Source organism: Diachasma alloeum, unplaced genomic scaffold (assembly GCF_001412515.2).
Source record: "Diachasma alloeum isolate Michigan unplaced genomic scaffold, Dall2.0 Dall_scaffold_00396, whole genome shotgun sequence".
Classification (NCBI taxonomy): Eukaryota; Metazoa; Arthropoda; class Insecta; order Hymenoptera; family Braconidae; genus Diachasma; species Diachasma alloeum.
This window is the reverse complement of record NW_021680535.1, coordinates 324,030-347,514: the sequence shown is the minus strand read 5'-3', so window position 1 is coordinate 347,514 and position 23,485 is coordinate 324,030. Positions and strand designations below refer to the sequence as shown.

General features: G+C 37.6%; 1 protein-coding gene across 3 annotated transcripts in view; it reads right to left on the bottom strand.

Annotated features, from left to right (window-relative positions):
• Nucleotides 1–3,777: 3,777 nt before the first annotated feature.
• Nucleotides 3,778–23,485, bottom strand: part of LOC107041973 — a 320,981-nt gene continuing 301,273 nt past the window's right edge. For all 3 annotated transcript variants that reach the window (XM_015262811.1, XM_015262812.1, XM_015262813.1), the window contains 2 exons: nt 10,484–10,615; nt 3,778–6,746 (listed from right to left, as the gene is read on the bottom strand). In XM_015262811.1, coding sequence (XP_015118297.1) covers nt 6,521–6,746; nt 10,484–10,615 — 358 coding nt within the window. In that variant the 3' untranslated portion in view covers nt 3,778–6,520. The remainder of the gene's footprint in view (nt 6,747–10,483; nt 10,616–23,485) is intronic.

The following is a 23,485-nucleotide window of genomic DNA, read 5'->3' as shown; positions in this document are numbered from 1 at the left end:
AGCTATTAAACCGCCCTTTGGCAAACTCAAAGAACATGAAAAACTCTTAAAAATAAGACGTCATACTTAACATTATCTTCAGTTTGACGGGGTTTATACACGAGAAACGGTTTTTTTAACCACTAATTACCCAAAAAGCTTATTTATTTTTAATCTGAAATTTTGACTAAGAATTGTCAACAAAATGATAAGAATTTTGGCGCCATTAGACTTTGTATGCCATAGTCCGCCGATTATAATTTTTTTCAGTGGGGCAAGTATTGAAAATAACCGAAAATCGCTATTATTCATGCAATTATCCCCCAAATGAGTGCATATTCAATTGAATAATTGAAACTCAGTCAATTAAATTAAATTCTTGATTACCAATAAATGAAAACTTTTTGAAAAATGTATTTCCATCGTATAATTAAAGAAATTATCATTTTTCACTCAAAAAATAATACTGAAGATGAATAATAGAATACAATGAGTCCAACCTCCACCATTTGCTAATATTGAATTAAATATTCACTTATTTGGGCAATAATTGCATAAATAACAGCGATTTTCAGTCATTTTCAATACTTGCCTCCATGAAAAAATTAATAACCGCCGGACTACGACGAAAGACAAACTCTAATTGGTGCCAAAATCCTTGCCATTTTATTGACAATTTCTGGTGAAAATTTCAGATTTTTAAAAAAGTAACTTTTTGAATAATTAACGTTAAAAAGTGTTTTCTCGTATAAACCCCGTCAAACTAAAGATTATGTTATATATGACGTTTCATTTTGAAGGGTTTTTCATATTCTTTGAGTTTGCCAAAACACGATTTGATAGCTTGAAACCTCCCCGTGATATTGCGGCTAATTCGGGGAACAAATTTTTTTTGGACAGAAACTCAATTTTCAAAAAATCAACTCCCTCAATTATCCATATTTTTCTATTCTCAGTTGTCTTTTAATATTTTTTCCAATTGCCATCTTTTCAGAACGAAATTGAGACGCAAATCCCCAGCATTGACTTTTTGTTCTGCTGATTTGACGCAGATCTGCTCATATACTTGATTCCGGTATAAAATATCCTCAATTCAGCTATATTTTTTCTCGCCAAAACATTCGCCCAAAGAAATCTATGTTGAATTTCATTTTGTTGAAATAATAATTCTTAAACTTGCCTATATTGAAATTGTGTTGTATGTTGAATTTGCTTATGTTGAAATTTTCATATTTTCTTTAGACATATTTCCGTATTTCTTCATTTGGAGGTTTTTTCCAAAAGCCATAACAACGTATTCCATTGTAAGTGACATTGACTCATTCTCTTTATTCACTTCACTATATATTTGTATTGATCCTCCCTCATTTCCTATTAATTACAACGTCGAAAATAGTTAGGTCGTTTCGACAATCATGCAGGATCGTTTTCGAAGTGTTCTGTTTTTCACTTAGTTTCTAGGTTTGTTAAGAAAAATGTGAGAGATGAATAGACGCTGAGGATGTTGGATATTTTATGTATCTCGGTTATGACGGTGTTTGTATATAAAGATGCATACTTGATGTAGGAGTAACGGGGCCCCTGTTAAAGAGCCCGTAAAAGGGAATAATAGTACATTAGAGTACAAGGGCACAAATTTCGTTTTCGACGAATGTGAAGTTTACAGGCCGAGCCGAAGGCGAGGTCTGTATTCACATTTGTTGAAAACGAAGTTTATGCCCGAGTGGTCTATACTATTTTATGCCACATTGTGCAGAAGTCGAGTTTGAAGCACGCTGCGCGAAGCGAAGCGCAGCGTGCTTCAAACTCGACTTTTTGCACGGCGTGCCATAAAGAATAGTACTACAACATTTCTACAATCATAATCGACATCAACTTCATTGTCAAGGCCATAACAATTTACTGTCAGGCAACTCATGTCCTTTATTTTCCTGCACTGACAATCGAGAAGAATAGAAAAGAAGTAAAAACTGCGGAGGAGCTTCTGACTTTTCGAAGTTTTAATTTTTTCCGCGACATTTTTCATGAAATTGTGTCGTTATGTCGAAGTCGTTATGTCTATTTTTTGGTCAAATGAGTTTTCTAAATCGTGCTACATGAATTGGATTATAGTGGAAGCGAGAGGTATTTAGGTTATAGAGGGTTTATAATGTCGAGTGAGCACTTGAATTATTTATTGAGTCTCGAAGTAATCAATATAGAAGTTGTATATGTCTCGTTGAGGGTCGAATGCTTCACGCCAGCGATATTTTCTGTTACAGTGAGATCGAAAGACAATTTTTGCACTTTTATTTCTTAATTTTATAGATTTAACACAAAAATATCTCTGATCCAAATTCATTGTTCGAATAATTGTAAATAAAGATAATTTCACATATTTTCCTTTCAATCTTTGGATGCGGGAATATTGAAAGCCATAATTTAGTTAATTTTAAGTTCGTTGAAAACAACTGTTTACACTCCATTTTCCATTTTTGAATAAAAATTTCTACTTGTAAATATGCTCTGAGATCTGATTTTCCTTTGCGACTCAGTATTATTTTTAATTGTTTTCCTAATTCTAAATATATTCAATCTTCCCTTGGTCCCACTCATTTTTGATGAAGCAACGAATTGTTTACCTCTGTAAAAAATTGGAAGAAAGAGAAAAAAAATCATTTTTAACGGAATTGAAATGAGTTTAATCTTCATTTGCGAATTATGCTGCAAGAACGTGAACGAAATTTTCGGACTCATTTCTTATTCTCCACCATCCTACACTGACAAAAAAAATTAGTTTTATCAAGAGAATTTTATTTGAACCAACTATCATTTGGTTGTTGATTTTCAAATAAACCAAGCTGTTCCAAGTAAATTATAATTGAAGTGAGCATTTCGTATGTCGAATCAGGATGAATAGTGTTACGCGGAAAAAGATTTGAGATTGTAGTAACATTTCGTTAAGTTGAAAGAACTTTATATTTCTTGACTAAAAAAATCGCATTAGTTTACAATAACAAAATCACAGATTACGGTAATTCTACACAAACTTGGATATCACAAATTTCGTTCAACGTGATGTACGGAAAGCTCAATTTAAACATCGGCTTCATTCGAGAAAACAACATTCAATTCATTCCTCAATGAAATCATCTCTTAGGTACGAATTTTTTATTAATTCATGAAAGTAGAAAATTTCTCGACTGGAGATTATATTAGGTTAAAAAAAAATAGAACTTTTCCATTTTTGTGATGAATACATGTCACTTGACCCCAAGGACTGTTTTATTTCATTGAAGTAAATGTATCTCAAGAGGAAATAATTGATATTCACTGTAAGATCTTATTTATTTGAAATTGATTCAAGTATGTAATACTTGTTCCAAGCAACAAACATCTCAATAAAAATATTTTTTTCTATCAGTGTACCACAAGAATCAATGAACAACGGAAAAAACTCAAGAAATTATTTATTTCATCGAGTAAACCCTTCCAAGCAGGAGTAATTGCATATTAAAAGGAAGGAGAAAAAATTTCATGGAATTCATTATTATTTCTGAAAAACTCTATAACTGCTGTCGCAAAGGTGGACATAGAGTGATCATTTAGCTAATGTTGCTTTAAATTTAATTAAGGTCGGTTTCTTGGTCTTTGTCCTACGTAGTTAGGTATCTGTTCCCCTGAAGATATATGAATTGTTTACGGATTTTTTTCTGAGATATATACTAGCTCAATCGAACGAAATGGAAAGTAATTTCCAAATTAACTCATTTCTGTCATTCGAATTCGTTTGATGGTTGCTATTCGGAAGAATACGTATACAATAATATTCATTTATTTTAATTAATATTTCGGTTCTAAACTTGCGTTAGAAATAGATTCTCTTATTTACTAGTTTCTCCATCTTCTTATCATCGATACAGTATATATATTATTCATTCCAGATATGCCACAATTATTTACATCAAAAAGTATGTGTAGAAAGTACTTCAAAACACGTAAGTTTTATTTCCTCTACGAAATTCGTTCAATTATTCAAGTAGAGAAATGGTGAAACTTGTTGGTCAGTAGTTTTTCCACAGACGAGTGTTGTGTGTTATTACGAGAAAATATCGAACGATCTCGCTCGCAGGAAATTATTTCCTCCACAAAAAGAGTACTTTAACTTTTTTTTCATAAGATCGGTCAATTCTTAGACAATCACTTTCTACCACTTCACACCTGATTTTCCTCATGTCCATTGAAAATGACTGATCAATTAATTATAATATTTGAGTTAATCTCCGTAGATTTAGTAACATCAAAATCATCAAGTTGTTGTACATAAATAGTTTGATTCATCTTTGGTCTCAATTTGTAAAGCTATAGTATTAGAAAATTTTTACTTATGAAGAGAATTTCTCGTCTTCTTCTCAACACTCCGAATATTGACTTTTCATTGCGTGATTTCGTTGCATTAATTCTACATGATCAATCCGCACTGGTGATGCCTCCGCTTGACTGGATTAAGCAATTAAATTATTACGAAAAATTGGTGATTAAATGTACAAATGGGGAAATAATTTTTTTTCCTTCATTATGATGATCAATAGCTACACTAAGGATTGGGTAATGTACATTATGAAGAATTGCAAATCAATGAGTGAATCATGAAGAAATATACATTCGATGAAGGGACTTAACATTAAACTTTATCGATTATTAACAGTTTTCTCGAATATTTCTCTCTGGTAGTTTCTCACACATATTACACAAATACATTATTATTCATATGAAACTTGTTTCGAGAGAGGGGGGGGGGGTTCGAATTGCATTGATGCAACAGAGTTGTAACCACGTAATACATACATTTCCCAGTGGAGTAGAATAATTGAACTCTCTGATAATTTTGTTCGAAATTTATAGGCCTCTATTCAATATCGCTGTTGAAAATTTTATGTACATAAAAAATTCATCGATACCAGTTTGTCCATCATATCGAGCAATTATCTGAAATTTCAGAATGATTGATGAATTCTTGTTAATTTTTCATGAAACATGAAGGTGACATTTTAATGAAATAAACAGTGAAAATTATTTGTCTCTTTGAATCGATGAGTTGCTTTTTAAATCAATTTATCGGGTGGTAAAAATGGAATTTTCGATTTTACTAAATCAAAGAATCCGAATGAATTTGTGATGCGATGGGTTGCAATTTTGAACAGTGATTCCATTTAAATTTCACGGATTTTATTAACGAAAATCTTTTCTACTATATCCCCTTTTTTTCAGCTTATCCGCTCTTTACATACATCTTTACTACTGTATACAGGCGGAGGTTAGTGAAAATAGATCGTTCACGAGTGTCACTTGAAAAAGGGATTCCTTCGGTTTTCTTTTGCGTTCATTGATTCAACACAGGAAAAATCTACGATCATTCAAGAAATTTTGAAGAGAGAATTCAATCTTGTATTGATGTTAATGGATGGATATTGTTTGACATACCACATAGAGATGGACTATTCGTATGAATCAATCAATCTTGATTTGAAAAAATATCTTTGGCTCACTGATACTGAAAATTGAACTCTCTGATAATTTTGTTCAAAATTCATAGGTCTCTATTCAATATCGCTGTTGAAAATTTTATGTGCATAAAAAATTCGTCGATATCAGTTTGTCCATCATATAGAGCAATTATCTAAAATTTCAGAATGACTGATGAATTCTTGTTAATTTTGAATGCAGTATGAAGCCGAGATTTTAATGAAATAAACAGTGAAAATGAGAGGACGAGTTTTTTTTGTCGACAGATATTAATTAGAGATAATAATTTTTCTCTTTGAAATGATGAGTTGCTTTCTAAATCATTTTATGGGATCGTAAAAATGGAATTTTCAAGTTTACTAAATCGAAGAATTCGAATGAATTTTTGATTTGATCGGTGACAATTTTCAACAGCGATTCCATTCAGATTTCATGGATTTTATTTGCAAAAATCTCGTTATTTCCGTGTATTTCTACTACATCCTTCTTTTTCAGCTTATCCGCTCTTTACGTATACCTTTACTACTATATACAGGCTGAGTTTTGTGGAAATAGATCGTTCGCGAGTGTCATTTGAAAAAGGGATTCCTTCTGTGTTTCATTTTGCATTCATTGATTCAACACAGGAAAAATCTATGATTATTCAAGAAATTTTTAAGAGAGAATTCAATCTTGTATTAATTTTAATGGATGGATATTTTTTGACACTACCACATAGAGATGGCATATTCGCATGAATCAATCAATCTTGATTTGGAAAAATATGTGCAGATGAAAGAGGTTTCAAGAAATTCATCAGGAAATCCCTATTGCAGACACTTTTTTCCTTTCCAAAGAAATTATCCTGACAACTTTCATATATCTGCAGAATAATCTTCGAAATCCGATGGATTTATCCCCTGATTTTCAACACTTGAGTGCAGAATCATTGATTCATTCACTTAAAAAACCAGTTTTATCAATTTGAGAAACGATTCGAGAGTTGAATGTTGGACTAAACGAGGAGTTCCTTGAGGAAATCCTCGTCAAGCAACTCCTACAAATAATCGTCGAGGCGATCTTTTTCATCCGGCGGACTTGGCTCACTGATACTGAGAATTGGCAGGCCAAAGTGTTGGGTCTCGATACTCGGTTCTATTGTGTATCTTGTGTAATCGCAGCTTCTTGAGTGACTATCGGTGTCTGTTGAGCAATGGTGCAAATGACGTGGATGGTGGGGTTTGACTCTTGTGAAATCTGGTTCGCAGGAACGACGATTTATCCTTAAAAGAAAATAATGGTGATAATGAGAGTTTGATTAAAATCTTCCTTGAGAATGAAAGTGTAAACGGTGAGAGCATTTTATCTCAAATTTCAAGCAAAAATATTTGAAATGCTTCACAGAGATTACTTTGAGTGAAATTACGATGAATTTTTTCAATTGAAAAATCATTCAATTTTTATGCGTATGAGATATTTCATGTCAAATCGATCAACCGCTAATCCTCAACTACTCGAAAGTTGACCGGGATACTATCTAGAGTTGGAGGCTGCGAAAACTCGAATTTGTTCAGGATTTCATCAAAATCCGTATTAAATTACAGTCGAGGCTTTATATAAGATACCTCTCTATAAGATACCTCGAGCTCCGGGCGCTCGAAGCCTACCCCCACTCTCGGCACTTTTATTCCCTTCTGAATGTTTAATTCCGTGGGCTTCTTATAAGATACCTATGGCCTTTGTTTCGTCTTCAACGAAATTTCATGTAATTTTCTACCTTTAATTTGAAATAATAGAAAAGAAATATTTACATATTTGGAAAGGAACATAATTTGTCATAAGGAAAAAGGAAAAAAGGTGAGAGGGATGGGAAATGGTGGCTAGGTCATTTTATTATTAAAATAATTTTAGTGTCTCGAAATCTCTAATCCGGTCTTCTAACAGAATAACATGAACGAGCAATTCAAAAGGGGAACTTCCCATAGAAGATTTATAAGCGTCACTTTTCCAGTGAGTACAAGTAATTTTTTGTATATTACTTTGAGGCCCGAGAAAGTTTCAGGACGAATTGCAGCCTTTCCCCAATTTGAAATATTGTTTCACTATTTAGTCCTTTGGGGCAGGGTCTCGGGGAAATACGTCTCAAATTTGGATTATTTACAACTTAATCCGTTTTAAAAAGTTCCTTCTCCATCTTCCAACACTCTCTGTGAAAGGGAAGGAAATAATATGTTTCGTCATTAGGCCGAAAAAAACTTTTCTGGCGAATATGAGCAATCATATGAGCTAGAAAAAATTTTTCAGGCCATATATCGAATGATATTTTTTATCATAACGGCCGCTACGCATCCGTAAATTGCTGTCTTACGGCCGGTATGACGAAAAATACAATTCAGTATTAGACGACCGGTGTGAAGTGCAAATCAGTCTTCAACACTCCAACTAGTATTCCTATCTCTCACTGGTGTTCACAAACTCATGTACAAATAAACCAACAACAGTATCCAAAGTGCAATATGTTAGGGTCCAAGTTGAATTCATCATTCCCTAAATAACAAAAAAAAATTATTTACCTTAAGTGAATTTTTTGAAGACAATTTAAATTATAATATAGTGCAATTTGTTCAGTTCTCTATTTGGATTCATAAGGAACAATTAAATTCTCATTTCAAGTGATATTGAGTTGGTAGCCTGAAAGTATCGACTCTGAGTCGATACAGCCTACATCATTTTTCAACGGGAAAAGAATGATTACAAGAATCAAACAAGAGGGACAAACAAAGTGATCATAAGGGTCAAAAGTTCGAACTTGAAAGTCGAATTAAGTAATCAGAAGGGTTAAACGATCCTAACGGCCACCTCTTTTCTTCGACGCTGTAATTATTAAAATGATGATGAAGAATTATCTTAATAGAATACAGCCTAATTAAAGCTCGATTAATTTACGTACTTTCAATAATTGGTACTTCAGCAGTCCAGAAGTAATTATTCTCAAGTCCCCTAACAATCCCCCAACATCAGTTATCATTCTATCCCGCGGTGTTATGTTTAGAGAGAAAGGGGAATGCGGGCTATACACATTCAAAACATTAAACGCGTATAAATTGATTAGTTATCAATATCCATTCAGTAAAAATGAATATTCTGTAGGATTCGGCCGCAACGAGCTACATATCTTATTTCAAACCACTGATCTCTATTTTTCTCCTCTCTACCCGAGTAGAAATTTTAGTACTTAGCGGGTCAGAGCCTGGTCCGCTGTGCCGTAGAAAAGATCCGACCCTGTTACGGTTACAACATCAGGGCCTGATAGGCAATATAACGCAATGCATGATCAGGATCTGATTTCTAAACCGGATAAGGGCCGTGACAGGCGGCCTGGTTTCGCCCTTACCTCGCATAGACTGTGCTACAAATTAATAAATTACTAACTGAATTATTAAATTGGACCAACTATGAATAATAAATAAATAAATAAATGAATAGTGGTCCCAGAATCGGCGGGTCGAGAAAAAAAAGAAACCAAAATCAACCAGAGCGGGATTTGAACCCGGGACCCTCCGCGTAGAAGTTCTGTTCCCTATTCACTCGACCACCGTATCAATCTTGAAAATGATTGTTTGTTTTGAGTATATCAATAATACTCCCAATAAAATTGTAGTATTGAACTAAATCGCGAATAATATCAATTTGTATAATTTTTCTGATCATCATCCCCCCTCCCCTCCGACCCACCCCCCTTTACCATTTCCACCTCGACTCTTTGTTTGGTGAAAATTTTTCCAAGTCCCGTACGACATGCCTTATCCCGACCTGATCATTGCCGGATCAGGTTCGCCGTATTGAACTTATAGAATTTTCGAAGTTAAGGATTCCCGGCATACCTTACCTGGTCCTGATCATGGCCGGATCGAGTTGGCTGTATCCGGTATACTCAACAAGCACTCGTGTTCAATCAAAACAGGCTGAAAAAGACTCCGGAATTTCCCTTATCAGACATGCCTGATGTAACTTTAATTTTTCTCTATCACGGTACGTTCAAAAGGCCCTGACTGGGGCATTACCAGGCATGCCTGCTTAAAGTTTGGAATTTATTGGTAAGGTGAACATGCAATGGTCTCCTTCAGGCCCTGGTCTGGTATGCCGTAATCAGGTATACCGTATCGATACCGGAACAGGGCCTTCTCTGCCAACAGGTCTGCCTGTGGGGGTAGGGAAGCTGGTGCATATACTGCCCACCTAAGGGAAATGAGTCTTTTTTTTCAGCCTCGGACTCTACAAGGAGTCATAAATGGTTAGAATGGGTTCCTCGAAGTGTTTACTGCAAAATATGCAGAGGGTAGATTTTTTATTAACATTAATCCAGTGTAATGAACATTAAAAGATCTGTCAATTGTAAAATTCTTTATAAGTCGTATTAAGCATCCAAGGGAATTAAATCCATTAGAAATCTCTTTTTTTATTTCAATATAATAATAACCCGAATTTTAGAATAGCCTGAGTGAAATTATTTGTAACTCAGAGTATCGTTAACGCGATGCATACGGAGAGAATTTTTTTAGAAAAATTCTAGTGCTAACACGGGAAAAGAGGCAGAAAGTGACGGCCAGGAAAAAATTTCAGTGCCGACACTAGAAATTTTATTGGGGAAAACGTGAATTTTTCTCCGTATTTCTGTGAAAATTTCACAGAAATCCCCAGAAATTTTACCAGAAATACCAAGAAATTTTACCTTAATAGCACTAGAATTTTTCACAGCCGGTGGATTGTGATTTTTTCCAGTACTCGTACTAGAATTTTTCTAGAAAATTTCTCTCAAAGGAGCAAAAAATTTAGAGAATGCTTGTACTTATATAGCACTTAACTGTGAGCATGTCAATTCAGGATTCTGAGAACCAAAAAAATTCAGGGTGGCCAAGTTGACATGGAATGTCCCACATTATGAGCTGATGAGATGGAGTGATTCGTACGATTCTAGACAGAAGTGGAAAAGCGATTGATAATTCATTTTCATAGAAACCTTTCATCTATGGACGCTGGTTGTCGGACAGGACATCTGACGTATTCATGACTACCTCCAAACCTCCAACCCCCAAAGCGTCTCCCTACTCCTGAGATGGACGTTGTTGAGGTGGTCCCTTGAGCGCTGCTTCTAGAATACCATTACAGATTACTGAGCGGGCACCATGAGAATTAATTTGCATTCGAAATCCAATATTTACATATTTACAACAAATCTACAGTTTCACTGGCATTAGATAATAACTAGACTGACGGAACTTGAGTGTAATCAACAATTCCGTAATGAGGGAGTTGAATAGCTATTGTTGCCTACTTGAAGTCATATTCAATGATTTACTGCAATGGAATCTAAGATTTTTGTGATTAGAACGAAAGTGATGGGTCATTAGAGTTTTGTGTAACTAGGAAAGCGGGCATGATTGGCTACTAATTTATACATATTATTGTTGATCAGTAGGTATTCATTTATTTATTAAAAAGGAGTTAATATCCGTTTTGTTATTTTTCGATTTCAGAAAAAATTTGAAAAATGATCCTCAAAAATTTGCACGATGTAAATTCATGCTGTAAGGTTTAAAAAATTAGGTGCATCTAAGAATGAAATCGATCCCATTTTCCAAGCGTGGAAATAAAAATCTTCTTTTGTTTTCTTTTTGTCTTTTAAAACGTTATTCTTTTCTTTTAATGCGCATATAAATTTATTGTCTATAATAATTCCATAAGCATTTTTGTTACATCCAAAGGTTCAACTTTTTTTGAAATTTGAATATCGGAATTTTTCAACTATATTTTCCCGTTCATCTTTCTTGTATAGCTGAGCCATCACACATATATGTATAATAAACAAAAAAAAGAATATATATTGATCTGTTTTACATTTTTAAAAAAATATAGAATCATTTTCCACCCCAAAGGGAAGAAAACGTATATTTTAGGTCTTGCCGAGGCTTGATTCTTCGGAGATTACCTTACGTGTCCTTCACATGTATGTGTGCCTAGAACCCTCCGTGAGAGCCCTCTACATGGAGAAAAGGGTACTTCGAGCTGGGCTTCTAGGAATGACGGCAAGCCCTTACTCGGGTCCAGCCTCGGCAAGACCTAAAATATACGTTTTCTTCCCTTCGGGGTGGAAAACGATTCTATTTTATGTCTGTGCCTTCGCCTTGACCCTTCGGAGAGATGTTTATAATCTGCCGGCACTAGAAAGTGTACTGTGACTCCAAGATTTCCAGAGATAAACTTTATTTCATATAAAGAAAAATCTTCTTGAATACAAACTAGCCAGTAACCCAAGTAATAAACAAAGTAATAATCACAGTTTCAAACTGGTGTAAAACTCTCAATGAGAGAACTTTTTGGACCAGGAACTTTGGAATTATCTACTTCCTTGAAGTAATGTTTGAAGAAATTATTTGCCCCTTTCCAGTTACCCCTCTTTAGTAACTCGTCCATTGGCATCATGTTTTGATAATTATGAGATGCCACCGCTGACCTCACTGACCCTGGACTCGCTCCAATTCCTGCTGCTTCGAACGCAGTTTGAATCCAACCAGCAATAATCGCCCTTGAAGCTGCTCCCACCGTTCCTCTCGTTGATATGAAAAGATGCGACGAATTCTGACGAGCTTTGCGTCTCTCAGCTGATAAGGAGATCAGTATTTCGATCCACCGAACCATGTGAAACACCGGATCTTCCAATCTGGTAATCTTACAGCCTGATTGACGACAATCAGGCCTCTCTGGTTTCGAGCCAAACTCTGGCCAGAAGACAATCTCGTCTTTGTCGACAGAGCAACTCTCTGGGCTGATCGAGAGAAAAGTCAGGTCATGAATCCTTCTCCCGGATGCTAAGAGTAGGAGAAGCGCCATGAAACGAGACACCTCAAAGGGACTTTTCTTCTCAGGCGGATGATTTGACAGCTAATCTGTTAGAGTTTCTACATTCCATATGGTAGTTTTTGAAGGCTTAAGAAGGCTTTGCGTTCTTCGCTCTTTGGATACTAATAGCCTTCAGCAGAGATCTCACCAATGGGCTTGAACTCAAGCTATTCTCGCCTTCCGGATTATTCAATCAACAAATCACTGATTTCTGGGTTAGAATGGAGCTGTAGGCTAGATTCTTTTCGTAATATAAGAAGCTGAAGTATGTGACCAGGTGCTGAGCACTGGGCTCATCTGATGGTAAAGCCCTGGCCATGCACCAAGTCAACCACTGTTTCCAAACTGATGAGTAAGTTCTCCAGGAAGAATTTCTCCAAGCTGAGCTCAGGAGACTTATTTCCGATTCAGATAACCCCTCTACGTGTTTGCCCCACCTCGTATCTTCCAAACCTCTAAAACGAGGTCCTTGACCTTCTGTGGAGGAAGACCCGTTGTTATGTCCACCAGGTGGTTCTCAAGATTCAGAAGTTGGAAAGGAGCCGCCAGACTCCTCTTCTTCAGTTCCCCCCTCCAAAAAGTCTTCTCCCACCTCGGAGCCACTACTAGGAAAATTCCCTTCGCCGTGTTCAGGTGATGTAGAACCTTCGGGATTAGTGGGGGTGGTGGAAACACCCAGGCCAAGTTTACGTGCCACGTCTTTCTGAAGGCATTTATGGACATAGCCTCCTGGTCGTTCGCCTCCAACGACACATACGTTGGCACCACTTTGGATTGAGATGTCGCAAATAGGTCGATCTCTGGCGTTCCAAATTTTTCGAAGATCCTGCTCAGGATCTCTATGCTCAGATGCCAATCTGGCAGTGAGAAGTTTCAGGAGAGTCTGTCCGCTAGGGTGTTGTAGATTTCCAACAACAATAAGAGTTTCTTGGTCAGGTTCAACAAAACCTGAGACCGAGTCCCTCCTTGATTCCTGATGTAAGCCACCACCGTTCTGCTGTGGCTTGGAGCATGATCGAACAGCCTCGAAGTTGATCGTTGAACAGCTGAATCACCAGCCACACTGTGTAGAGCTCTTTGCGATAGATATGCCATGGGTCTGTAGCCCATGTTCCCGCTTGGTACACATTATTTAAGTGAAAACCCCAACCGATCTGTGAGGCATCGGTCGTCAGGAAGATGTCTGGATCCGCCTGGAAGATCGGGCTTGTCTGATGAATATTTGTTCTTCACCATAAGCAATCCAAGTGGCTCATCTCGAGGAGGGGGAACTTTTTCTTTGGCGATTTCTTTGATAACCGACGACTCCCTCGTTGTAGTTGTCGTGAGACGAGGCGCCCTAGAGGTGTGACGATCGCTGCAAAATTCAACATTCCCAGGAGAGACTTTCCTGACCTCCAGTTCCAGGTACCCGAGCTTATCAAGTCCTCTATGATGCTTATGATTCGATTCTTCTTGTCGTCGGGTAGGGTCTTTTCGTTGTGCTGGGTGTCCCATATGATGCCCAAAAACTCGAGTTTGTGCGTTGGACAGACTACAGATTTCTGTATGTTCACCACCCAACCCACAGAGCGAAGGAGGTCCAAAATTAGTGAAATCTGATTTTGAAGTTCGTTGGCGTTCTGATGTGCCAAAAGAAAACCGTCTAGGTACACCACTACTCGTATTCCTTTCTGACGTAGAATATCCGCTATCCAGTTGCTTATTCTGGAAAATGCCAAAGGTGCCATTGACAAGCCGAAAGGAAGACAGGTTATGTTGTATAGTTGACTTTGATACGAAAGACAAAGGTATCTTCGATGACTTCGCTTGATGGGAACATGGAGATATGCTTGCGAGAGATCTATTTTGGCTAGGAAGTCGTCTCTTTGGAGAAATGAAGGGACTTTTCTTTGGTTTATAAGACGAAACTTTGGCGGGTGTAAGTAATCGTTCAGGCAACGAAGGTTGAAGATCTGTCGAAATCTTTCATCTGCTTTTGGAATCAGGAACATTGGTGATATGAATCCTGTCTTCCAATCTGCCCTTTCGATCACACCTTGATGAAACATTATATGGGGTATTCCATGTGAACTCACCCAGGTCAAAACCCTCACCATCGCCAATCATATTGCCGATTTTTCCTGTGGTTGTATATGGAAAAATATGACTTCTCAAATTTTTTCAGATTTTTTGAGGCATCCTGTGGGCAGCCATGTTTTTTTGCAAGTTTTATCTTCAAATGCCTGTCACTTCCGTAAAAATCAACTGATTTGAGTTTTTTTTTACAAAATGTGCGTCTTCAACTACACTTTCCATATAAAAATATGCCAATTTTTTTCAATTTGTTCTTCCATCGATTTCCTCAGAAAACCCTCAAAAAACGAGTCGTTTTCAAAGTTGGACCCTTTTTATAATTTCAAAAAATTTCCGTGAATATATTGGACTAAAATAAAATTTTTCACCAAAGGCCAAAGTGGGGTCTCTATTAGAACACACCACTCGGAAAGATTTATTGTTAACGAATTTTCAAAAAATCATCAAATTGTTCCTGATTCGAATATAATGCAGTGATTCTTCAGGCAGTCAATTCAAATAATGCTTCTGCGTTCAAATGCGAAAAGAATTTTGAAATTTTTGAAATTTCTCATCCCGGATTCATATATTCAAATTGGAAATGACGGCCACGAAATGGGAAGCCCACTTTGGCCTTTGGTGAAAAATTTTGTTTTGGTCAATATATTCACTGAATTTTTTTGAAAAATATGAAAAGGGTCCAACTTTGAAAACGACTCGTTTTTTTAAGTTTTTTGAGGTTTTTCTGAGGAAATCGATGGAAGAACGAATTGAAAAAAATTAGCATATGTTTATATGGAAAGTGTGTTTGAGGATGCACATTTTGTAAAAAAAAATTCAAATCGGTTGATTTTTACGGAAGTTACAGGCATTTTAAGATAAAACTTGCAAAAAAACATGGCTGTCCACAGGATGCCTTAAAAAATCTGAAAAAATTTGAGAAGTCATATTTTTCTATATACAACCACAGGAAAAATCGGCAATATGATTGGCGATGGTGAGGGTTTTGACCTGGGTGAGTTCACATGGAATATCCCATATCCATTTTTTTTTACATTTGAAGAGATACTTTGTGTAGTATTTGAAGTTCTGTAAATTCCTACTGTACCGACCTCCCGTACCTTTACCATCAATATGGCAGACCTGTAACACCTTCTTGATAATATAATTTATATTATCCATTAATATCAGAGGGATCATTATTTATTTCTCCTTGAAAACTGATCCACCTTATCCGGACATCACAATTGGCGACGAGGATAAAAGTATTTTCGATTTTCTTTCGAAATTACGTGAGTAAAACTCAAATATTAAAGTGAGCACATTGCACCTCGTGGTCAGCATTATTAATCAGCACGGCCGCAGGACTACAACAGCAAATTTAACAGCTAAAAGCTGAAGTAGCTCTTAGAGATCAGAAATTAAGAGAGTATACAAGTGCTGCAAGTGCATCCATGAATGAAAAATATCAGCTCATCGCTGACATGGACAGCAGATTGGACGTTCAAAAGAGACAGATAGCGGAGCTAACTAGTCAGGTCCGAAGTCCAAATTCATCAGTTGGATCCATTGAGGGGTACCAGAGGTCTACGGACTGGTGCCAGTGGTTACGTCGACTTGAACACTACATGTGTGGTAATGCGATTCCGGAGAGCAGAAGGAAGGATTTATTCCTTAATTTATCGGGTACTGAGGGTTACGCCCTTATTTCAAGTTTAAGTGCTCCAGATTTACCTGGCAACAAAACTTGTGAGCAGTTGGTCGATTTGATGACAACTCATTTAAAGCCCAAACCAAGCGTCATCACGGAGAGATATAAGTTCAACATGTGTGAACAAACTGAAGGTCAGTTAGTCTTCGATTTTTTGGCGAATTTGAAACGTCTTTCGACGTACTGTGAATTCGGAATCAACCTCAACGACGTCATCAGAGATCGATTCGTCTGTGGCCTAAGAAATAAGGCTACGAAGAAGAAACTACTCAGCGAGAAAAGGCTCAGCTATGAGAGGGCGATCGAGATAGCTGTCAGCGATGAAGCAACAGCACGGGACACCGGCGAGATGGATCAGCAGAGAACACAGGGGTCAGTCAACTATGTGAAAAACCAGCAGCAAGGAAGTAACAAATTTAGTAAAAATAATTGTACTTGCTGTGGTAGGAAAGGTCATTATAAAAGTTCCTGTAGATACAAAGATTATAATTGTGATAAATGTAAACGAAAAGGTCATTTAGCTACTATTTGTCGTGCTAAGGAAGATAATAATGGTAGATCTAACGAAAATAATAATGGAACTAAAAATTCTAAAGACAATAAGTCTGGAAATCGTAGAAATGGAAATAATTTTCAAGGAAATGGGTCGAGTCACAATTATCTTGATGAAATTATTGATTTGGATGAGAGTTTTGATAAATTATTTGCTATAGACGAAGAAAATTCGGAAGTTGACGAAAATTTAGTAAATTCGAGCTCTAGGCCAATCAAAATGAGTATTTTTATTGAAGGAGAAAGAATTGAACTCGAACTGGACACAGGGTCGCCGATTTCGGCTATTTCTAGTAATGAATTTGCTGAAAATTTAATTTTTAATAAGTTAAAATTATTTGACACTCACAGAAAATTTAAATCATACACAGGTTCTCCAATCATTCCACTGGGAATTTTGAAAGTTGAAGTAAATTACAACGGGAAAAGGAAGAATCTGCAGTTATTTGTTTTAACTGGATCAAGTGAACCTATAATGGGACGTGAGTGGATCAGAGCGTTGGGCCTGCCTTTGGCTGGTGAGGACAGTAATGAAATTAAAAATGTTTCATCTGTAAGTATGTTAACTGCAGAAATCTTGAAGGATAAATTTCCAACGGTTTTGACAGATCAATTGGGTCTGTATAAGCTGGGTACTTTCAAGTTAGAGTTAAAAGAGGATGTTAATCCAGTTTTTGCTAAGCCCAGGGCACTACCTTACGCCATGATCAGCAAAGTTGATAACGAAATTGATAGATTAGTTGAAGAAGATATAATTTTCCCTGTAAAATCAAGTGATTGGGCGACACCTGTAGTTCCAATAATTAAGTCCAATGGACAATTGAGATTATGTGGGGATTACAAAATGACTTTAAACAAGTTTATGAAGATTGATAGACATCCAATACCTCGAATTTCTGATTTGCTAGCTAAAATTAACACAGGGAAGTGTTTTAGTCGGATCGATCTGAGTCATGCTTACCAGCAGGTGAAGTTGGACGATAAATCAAAATTATTGACAACGATTTCAACTCACAGAGGCCTTTTTGCCTATAAAAGACTGTGCTTTGGTGTTTCATCGGCTCCTGGTTTATTCCAGAGACTGATGGAAAAATTATTTTTTGGTATTTCTGGAGTCATAGTATTTTTTGATGACATTTTAGTTTTTGGCTCCACCTGGTCTGAGCATGATGACAGATTACTAACAGTTTTAGACAAGTTAAAAGTTTCTGGTTTAACGGCTAAGCTAAGTAAATGTGATTTTTTCAAGACTGAAATTAATTTTTTAGGGTTCAGAGTAGATGGAAACGGAATTCACCTGATGAAAGACAAAGTTCGAGCTATTGTTGAGATAAAGTCACCCCAAAATGTAACTGAGTTGAAGAGATTCCTGGGTATGGCGAATTATTACGCCAAGTTTATTAGAAATTATGCCCAAACTGCTTCACCTCTGTACTCTCTCCTTAAACAGGATGTTAATTGGTCATGGTTAGATAAACATGAACAGGCATTTAAGGAAATGAAAAAGAAACTCATTTCAAGTGAGGTATTAATTCATTATGATCCAAATTTACCCATTAAGATGACTTGTAATGCCTCTCCCAATGGTATTGGCGCAGTATTATCCCATGTAGTGGGTAAAAATGAGTCCAAACCAATTGCTTTTCTCTCGAGGTCATTGACCCAAGTTGAAAAAAATTATTCACAGCTGGATCGTGAAGCTTTAGCTTTGGTATTCGGTGTCAAATCATGTCATCAGTTTGTTTGGGGGAGGAAATTCCTATTAGAGACGGATCATAAGCCTCTTAAATATATTTTCGATCCAAATCGTACTTTACCCTCAATGGTGGCTGGGAGAGTACAGAGATGGGCAGTTTTTCTGTCTGCATATGACTTTGTCTTGCAACACATTGAAGGAAAACAAAATGTTACTGCTGATTGTCTATCGAGGTCTCCGATTTTATTGGGGGAGGGAATTGTGAAAAGAGATGACTATTCTTATTTGAATTTCATCGAAAATTAAGTTAAAATGATTGACACAATTCTGATTAGTTCTGAAACGATGAGAGACAACAGTCTGAGTAAAGTTTTTGATTATGTTAAAAATGGTTGGCCTAGAGAAGTCGAGGATTTTTTAGAATGTTTTAAGAGGAAAGAGAAAGAATTACATCTTGAGAGTAATTGTTTAATGTTAGGATCAAGAGTTGTTGTACCTGAGTCTTTACGTGGTATGGTACTTAAAGGCTCCATTCTACCCACATGGGTATAGTTAAAATGAAAGCTCTTCCTAGATCTTATGTTTGGTGGCCAGGAATTGATAGTGATATTGAAAAAATCACAAAGCAATGTCAATATTGTTTAGAAAATTCGAGTAATCCACCCAGATCAGAATTACATTCTTGGAAATGGCCAGAAGGTCCAAATATTAGAATACATATTGATTTCTTACAAGTAAATGATAAAATGTTTTTAGTCATCATTGATGCTTTTTCGAAATGGATGGATGTTAGAATTATGAAGGATTCTACCACCAAACAAACAATTTCGATGTTAATGGAGTACTTCGCCACATGGGGACTTCCAACGATTCTAGTTAGTGATAATGGACCAAGTTTGGTATCCGATGAATTCGAGTCATTTCTAAAGGGAATGGGAATCCTTCATGTGCGAACTGCTCCATATCATCCAGCATCTAATGGGGCTGCCGAAAATGCTGTTAGAACTTTCAAAAAACATTTTAAGTTGTTAGTTGAAGAGGGGTTTTCAATTGAAACTGCTTTGAATCGTTTCTTGTTTAGTTATCGATCGACTCCACACTGTACCACAGGTTGCGCACCAGCTGATTTACACTTGGGTAGACCAATGCGCATTAAATTGGATTTGATGAGACCGAACGTGAGGAGCCATGTACTCCAACAACAAGTACGACAGCAGCACTATGCACCAGGCTCCATGCTTCGATCTTTTGATGTCGGAGATGTAATTATGGCCAAGGATTTTATGCAGAAAAAATGGTCTCAAGGTGAAATCGTTCGCCAAGAATCACCAGTGACTTATACCATCCGTACTGCTGATGGCAGAAGCTGGAAACGTCATGTCGATCATCTGAGGATTTGTGATTTGCCGATGAAGCCTGGAATCAACTCAACTAACTTGGTTTCCAGTATAGAGAAGAATCTTGTTCCTTCTATTGTTAGTAGAAGTGAAACGAAGAATTATTCCCTACCAACTGAGTCAAGTAACACAAGTGAAAGTAAGAACACAGAGTTATCCCACTCTGAGACGAGTGTTTCTAGGATGAATTTTCAGTTCTTAACAACGCCTTCTTCAGGAGAGTCATCAGTACCAATTACGCCAGCATCCAATCCAATCGTTTATACACCAGCTGCAGTACCATCTGTTCCAGAAGTAGCACCAGTTGTACCAGAATTGCGCCGGTCTACCCGAGTGTCCAAGCCTGTGCAACGCCTTGATCTTTGATTTGATGGTGTAGTATGTTTGCAGTATTATTTACATTAATGACTCGAGCTTTATCTCGTAATAGACAATGTAAGAGAGAAAAAAAAAAACAAAAAAAAAATAGCTTGATGAGATTGATATGTTAAAAGAAAAATAATGTAATATTTTATTTGATTTTCTCTTGATTAAGTGGGGAGGAATTGTAGTATTTGAAGTTCTGTAAATTCCTACTGTACCGACCTCCCGCACCTTTACGATCAATATGGCAGACCTGTAACACCTTCTTGATAATATAATTTATATTATCCATTAATATCAGAGAGATCATTATTTATTTCTCCCTGAAAACTGATCCACCTTGTCCGGACACTACACTTTGGTAGAATACTTTTCTATGTTTTCCCTGCTGAGTGGAATTGTTGGGGGTTTCCTTATGAGAGGAATCGAATAACCTTCTAAAATGCTTAGAATGTGCTTTGGAGCCCCCATCTCCGCCCACCGAGGGATGAAACGACTCAGCTGCCCTCCTTCAAACGGATAGTCATGGTTTTTTGGAATGGCGCTCTCCTCTCTTCTTCGGAAAACTCCACTTGGAGTGGCCTCTTGAGGACTTTGAATCCTGTCTCCGAGAAGAGGAAGATGAAGTTTGATCCTCGGCTGATGTGGTTTAGAGGAGTTTCCTGTGATACCTCGTGGTTTGGAACGAAAGTTACTGGGCTGCTTGAACTGAAAGGGCTTCTTCTCTGGAAAAAGCACCTTCTGAGTCCCACCCCCCCAGCTTCAAAAACTTTGTCAGTAATCCTTCATCAAACAAATGAGATGCAGAAGGGGGAATGTCTGCCAGCGCTGCTGTTTGATCAGGCTCCCTAGCCTTGAAAGAATTTCTCCTCATTTCAATACCCTCCGCCCTTCGAGCACAAGTAAAGTGAAGTAAATCATCAGAAATTGACTTAACCGTGTCCACTCCAAAGAAAGACTTTTTAACCTCTTCAGTGATCTCTGGGTGCTTCTCCGTCAGCGATTTGATAGCTGATGACTTTTGTCTTTGTAATAAAAGGCCATGAGTAATTGTACCAGTCAATGAATCGGATCTAGCTAGGATGGTTTGACTGAAGGACTTCGGAACAATAGCCCCTAACTGACTGTTTACCTTGAGACTGTCAAACACTGGTGATGTCTGTAGCTTTTTCTGGACGTCTTTGTATTTCATTTTATTCCATCCTGTGCTGCCTAGTTTCTGACAGGTGATCTCCTGCTCCCTCATCATCGAACTCGGTTCAGCAATCTGAGGCTCATATTTCATTACCACTGGGGTCAAGTACCAGTCCAAGTCCCTCTCCTTCGTGGAATTGTGAGGACCTAGCTCTGGGGCTGCCCATGGTACCTCTTCGGACTCTGAATCAGTCGCGAAAGACTCCTCAGAGGAATTGTTTTCCTTGTCTGAGTCAAATTCCACTTTCGCGTTGCGGGGATGTAGTTTATTAGATTATAAGGCATCAATCTAATCAGACAGTATCTCCAACATGGTGTTAACCTGCGCTTTAAACTCGTCATCAAGATGTGCCCGTTTGGGGTTAGGCTCCCTCAACTCAGAATCATCTATCGGAAGACCTGCCTCTCGTTTCAACTCCTCAGCCGCCTCAGTACGAAATTTGAACATAGATTTCACTGGTTTTAAAGAATGCAGAAACAAATCTACCTGAACCCTAGAGCCTCGAATCTTGTTGACGATTCCTGGAGGACTGGTGATCAGTGCTCTACAAAACGGCTAGTTTAACATGCAGACCTTCATATGCCTCTGGCAATCCCACATGTGGGGAATGCGAATCTTATTTTATTCAAGATCTGAGGATCGATATTGTCGATCCTCGTCTTCAAAGAAAGCCTCTCTAGGGAGGTTAAGAACTTTGCCCTCCTGCCAGCCAGCAGGGAGAGATTCTGAGGCTAGAGTCTTCAATCTGTCCAACACCTCGTCCTCCTCTTCTGTCTCTGCTGCTCTTCCAGTGTGACGAAAGATGTCTCCTCAGTCATCTGAAATCCAGAGAAAGCCAGTGTCACACGAGACCGGTGTATGTGTGCTCAAGAGAATGTCTGCGAGCAGTGACAATACTAGAGACCGAGGTGAAACCTACGGTTCATCATTGACAAATGCGAGCTGTATGATAGGTTAGGGACGAGGTGAAACCTGCGTCTCCTCAGCCTTCTCGGCCGCGGGTGCGGGTGCTGCTGCTGCTGCTGCCCCTCCGCCAACATGGCGGTGGATGCCATAAATGGCGACGCTTATGTCCCAATTTTTACCGTTGGAACTCGGGAAAAATCCAACACCGCCAGTACCCTAATGCACCTGAAAAAGAACCTAACAGAACTAGGGATACCTACCTCAGTTTATATTTAGACTCTCAATAGGATAACGCACCTCTGGTGCTTATCAAGTAACGAACGTTACAACAACGTTTAGACACACATACACGCTTCGGAAAACGAAAGCGTACTGAGGAGTCTCCGCGATCACGGCGCGCGAGCTAGCCGACACTTAGAAGCCCAGTTCGAAGTACCCTTTTCCCCATGTAGAGGGCTCTCACGGGAGGTTCTAGGCACACATACATGTGAAGGACACGTCAGGTAATCTCCGAAGGGTCAAGCCGAAGGCACCGACATAAAATATATACATTTAACAAAATTTTAATACATATATATGAGGTATTCCACGCCAAATGAGTCAACCGCTGACCCCCACCCTCTTGGAAATTGATGGCGATTTTTTCTACGATTGGGGAGGTTGAAAAACTATATCTCATTTTTTCAGATCTTTTCAGCATATAGGTTGAAAAACTATATCTCAAATTTTTTCAGATCTTTTCGGCAACCCAGTTCGGAGTAATGATTTTTGTTTCGTTTTTCCGGTTTTTTTCAATAACTCGAGTCCTATCGATCCGATTTTGATTTATTAAGCATCAGAATTTTTCATTTTTTACTGCCTTTAATAATATTTTTAGTAAAATTTTTTTTTTCGATCCCTAGATGCGCATAATAAGGACTTTTCGAATCAAAAAGTTGAAAAATTTGAATTTTGCAAATTACGTTACGGATGATTTGTTTCATTTTTCTTCCGTAATTCTTATAATCAAAACAAGTATTTTGAGCCATCATACACGTTGGGGATCATTCTGGATCTATTTTATTTTCAATTTTTTCTTTTCGAAATTGCGTAAATTTGGTCGCAACACCTCAAAATGGCGTTGATGGACTTTGAATATAGACAGTCTGAAGTGTGACGAAATTCCAGGCGAATTCGTCACCTGCGGAACTCCAGGGTATTTATGTATAGAAAAAGAGAGAGACAGAGAGAGAGAGAGAGAGAGAGAG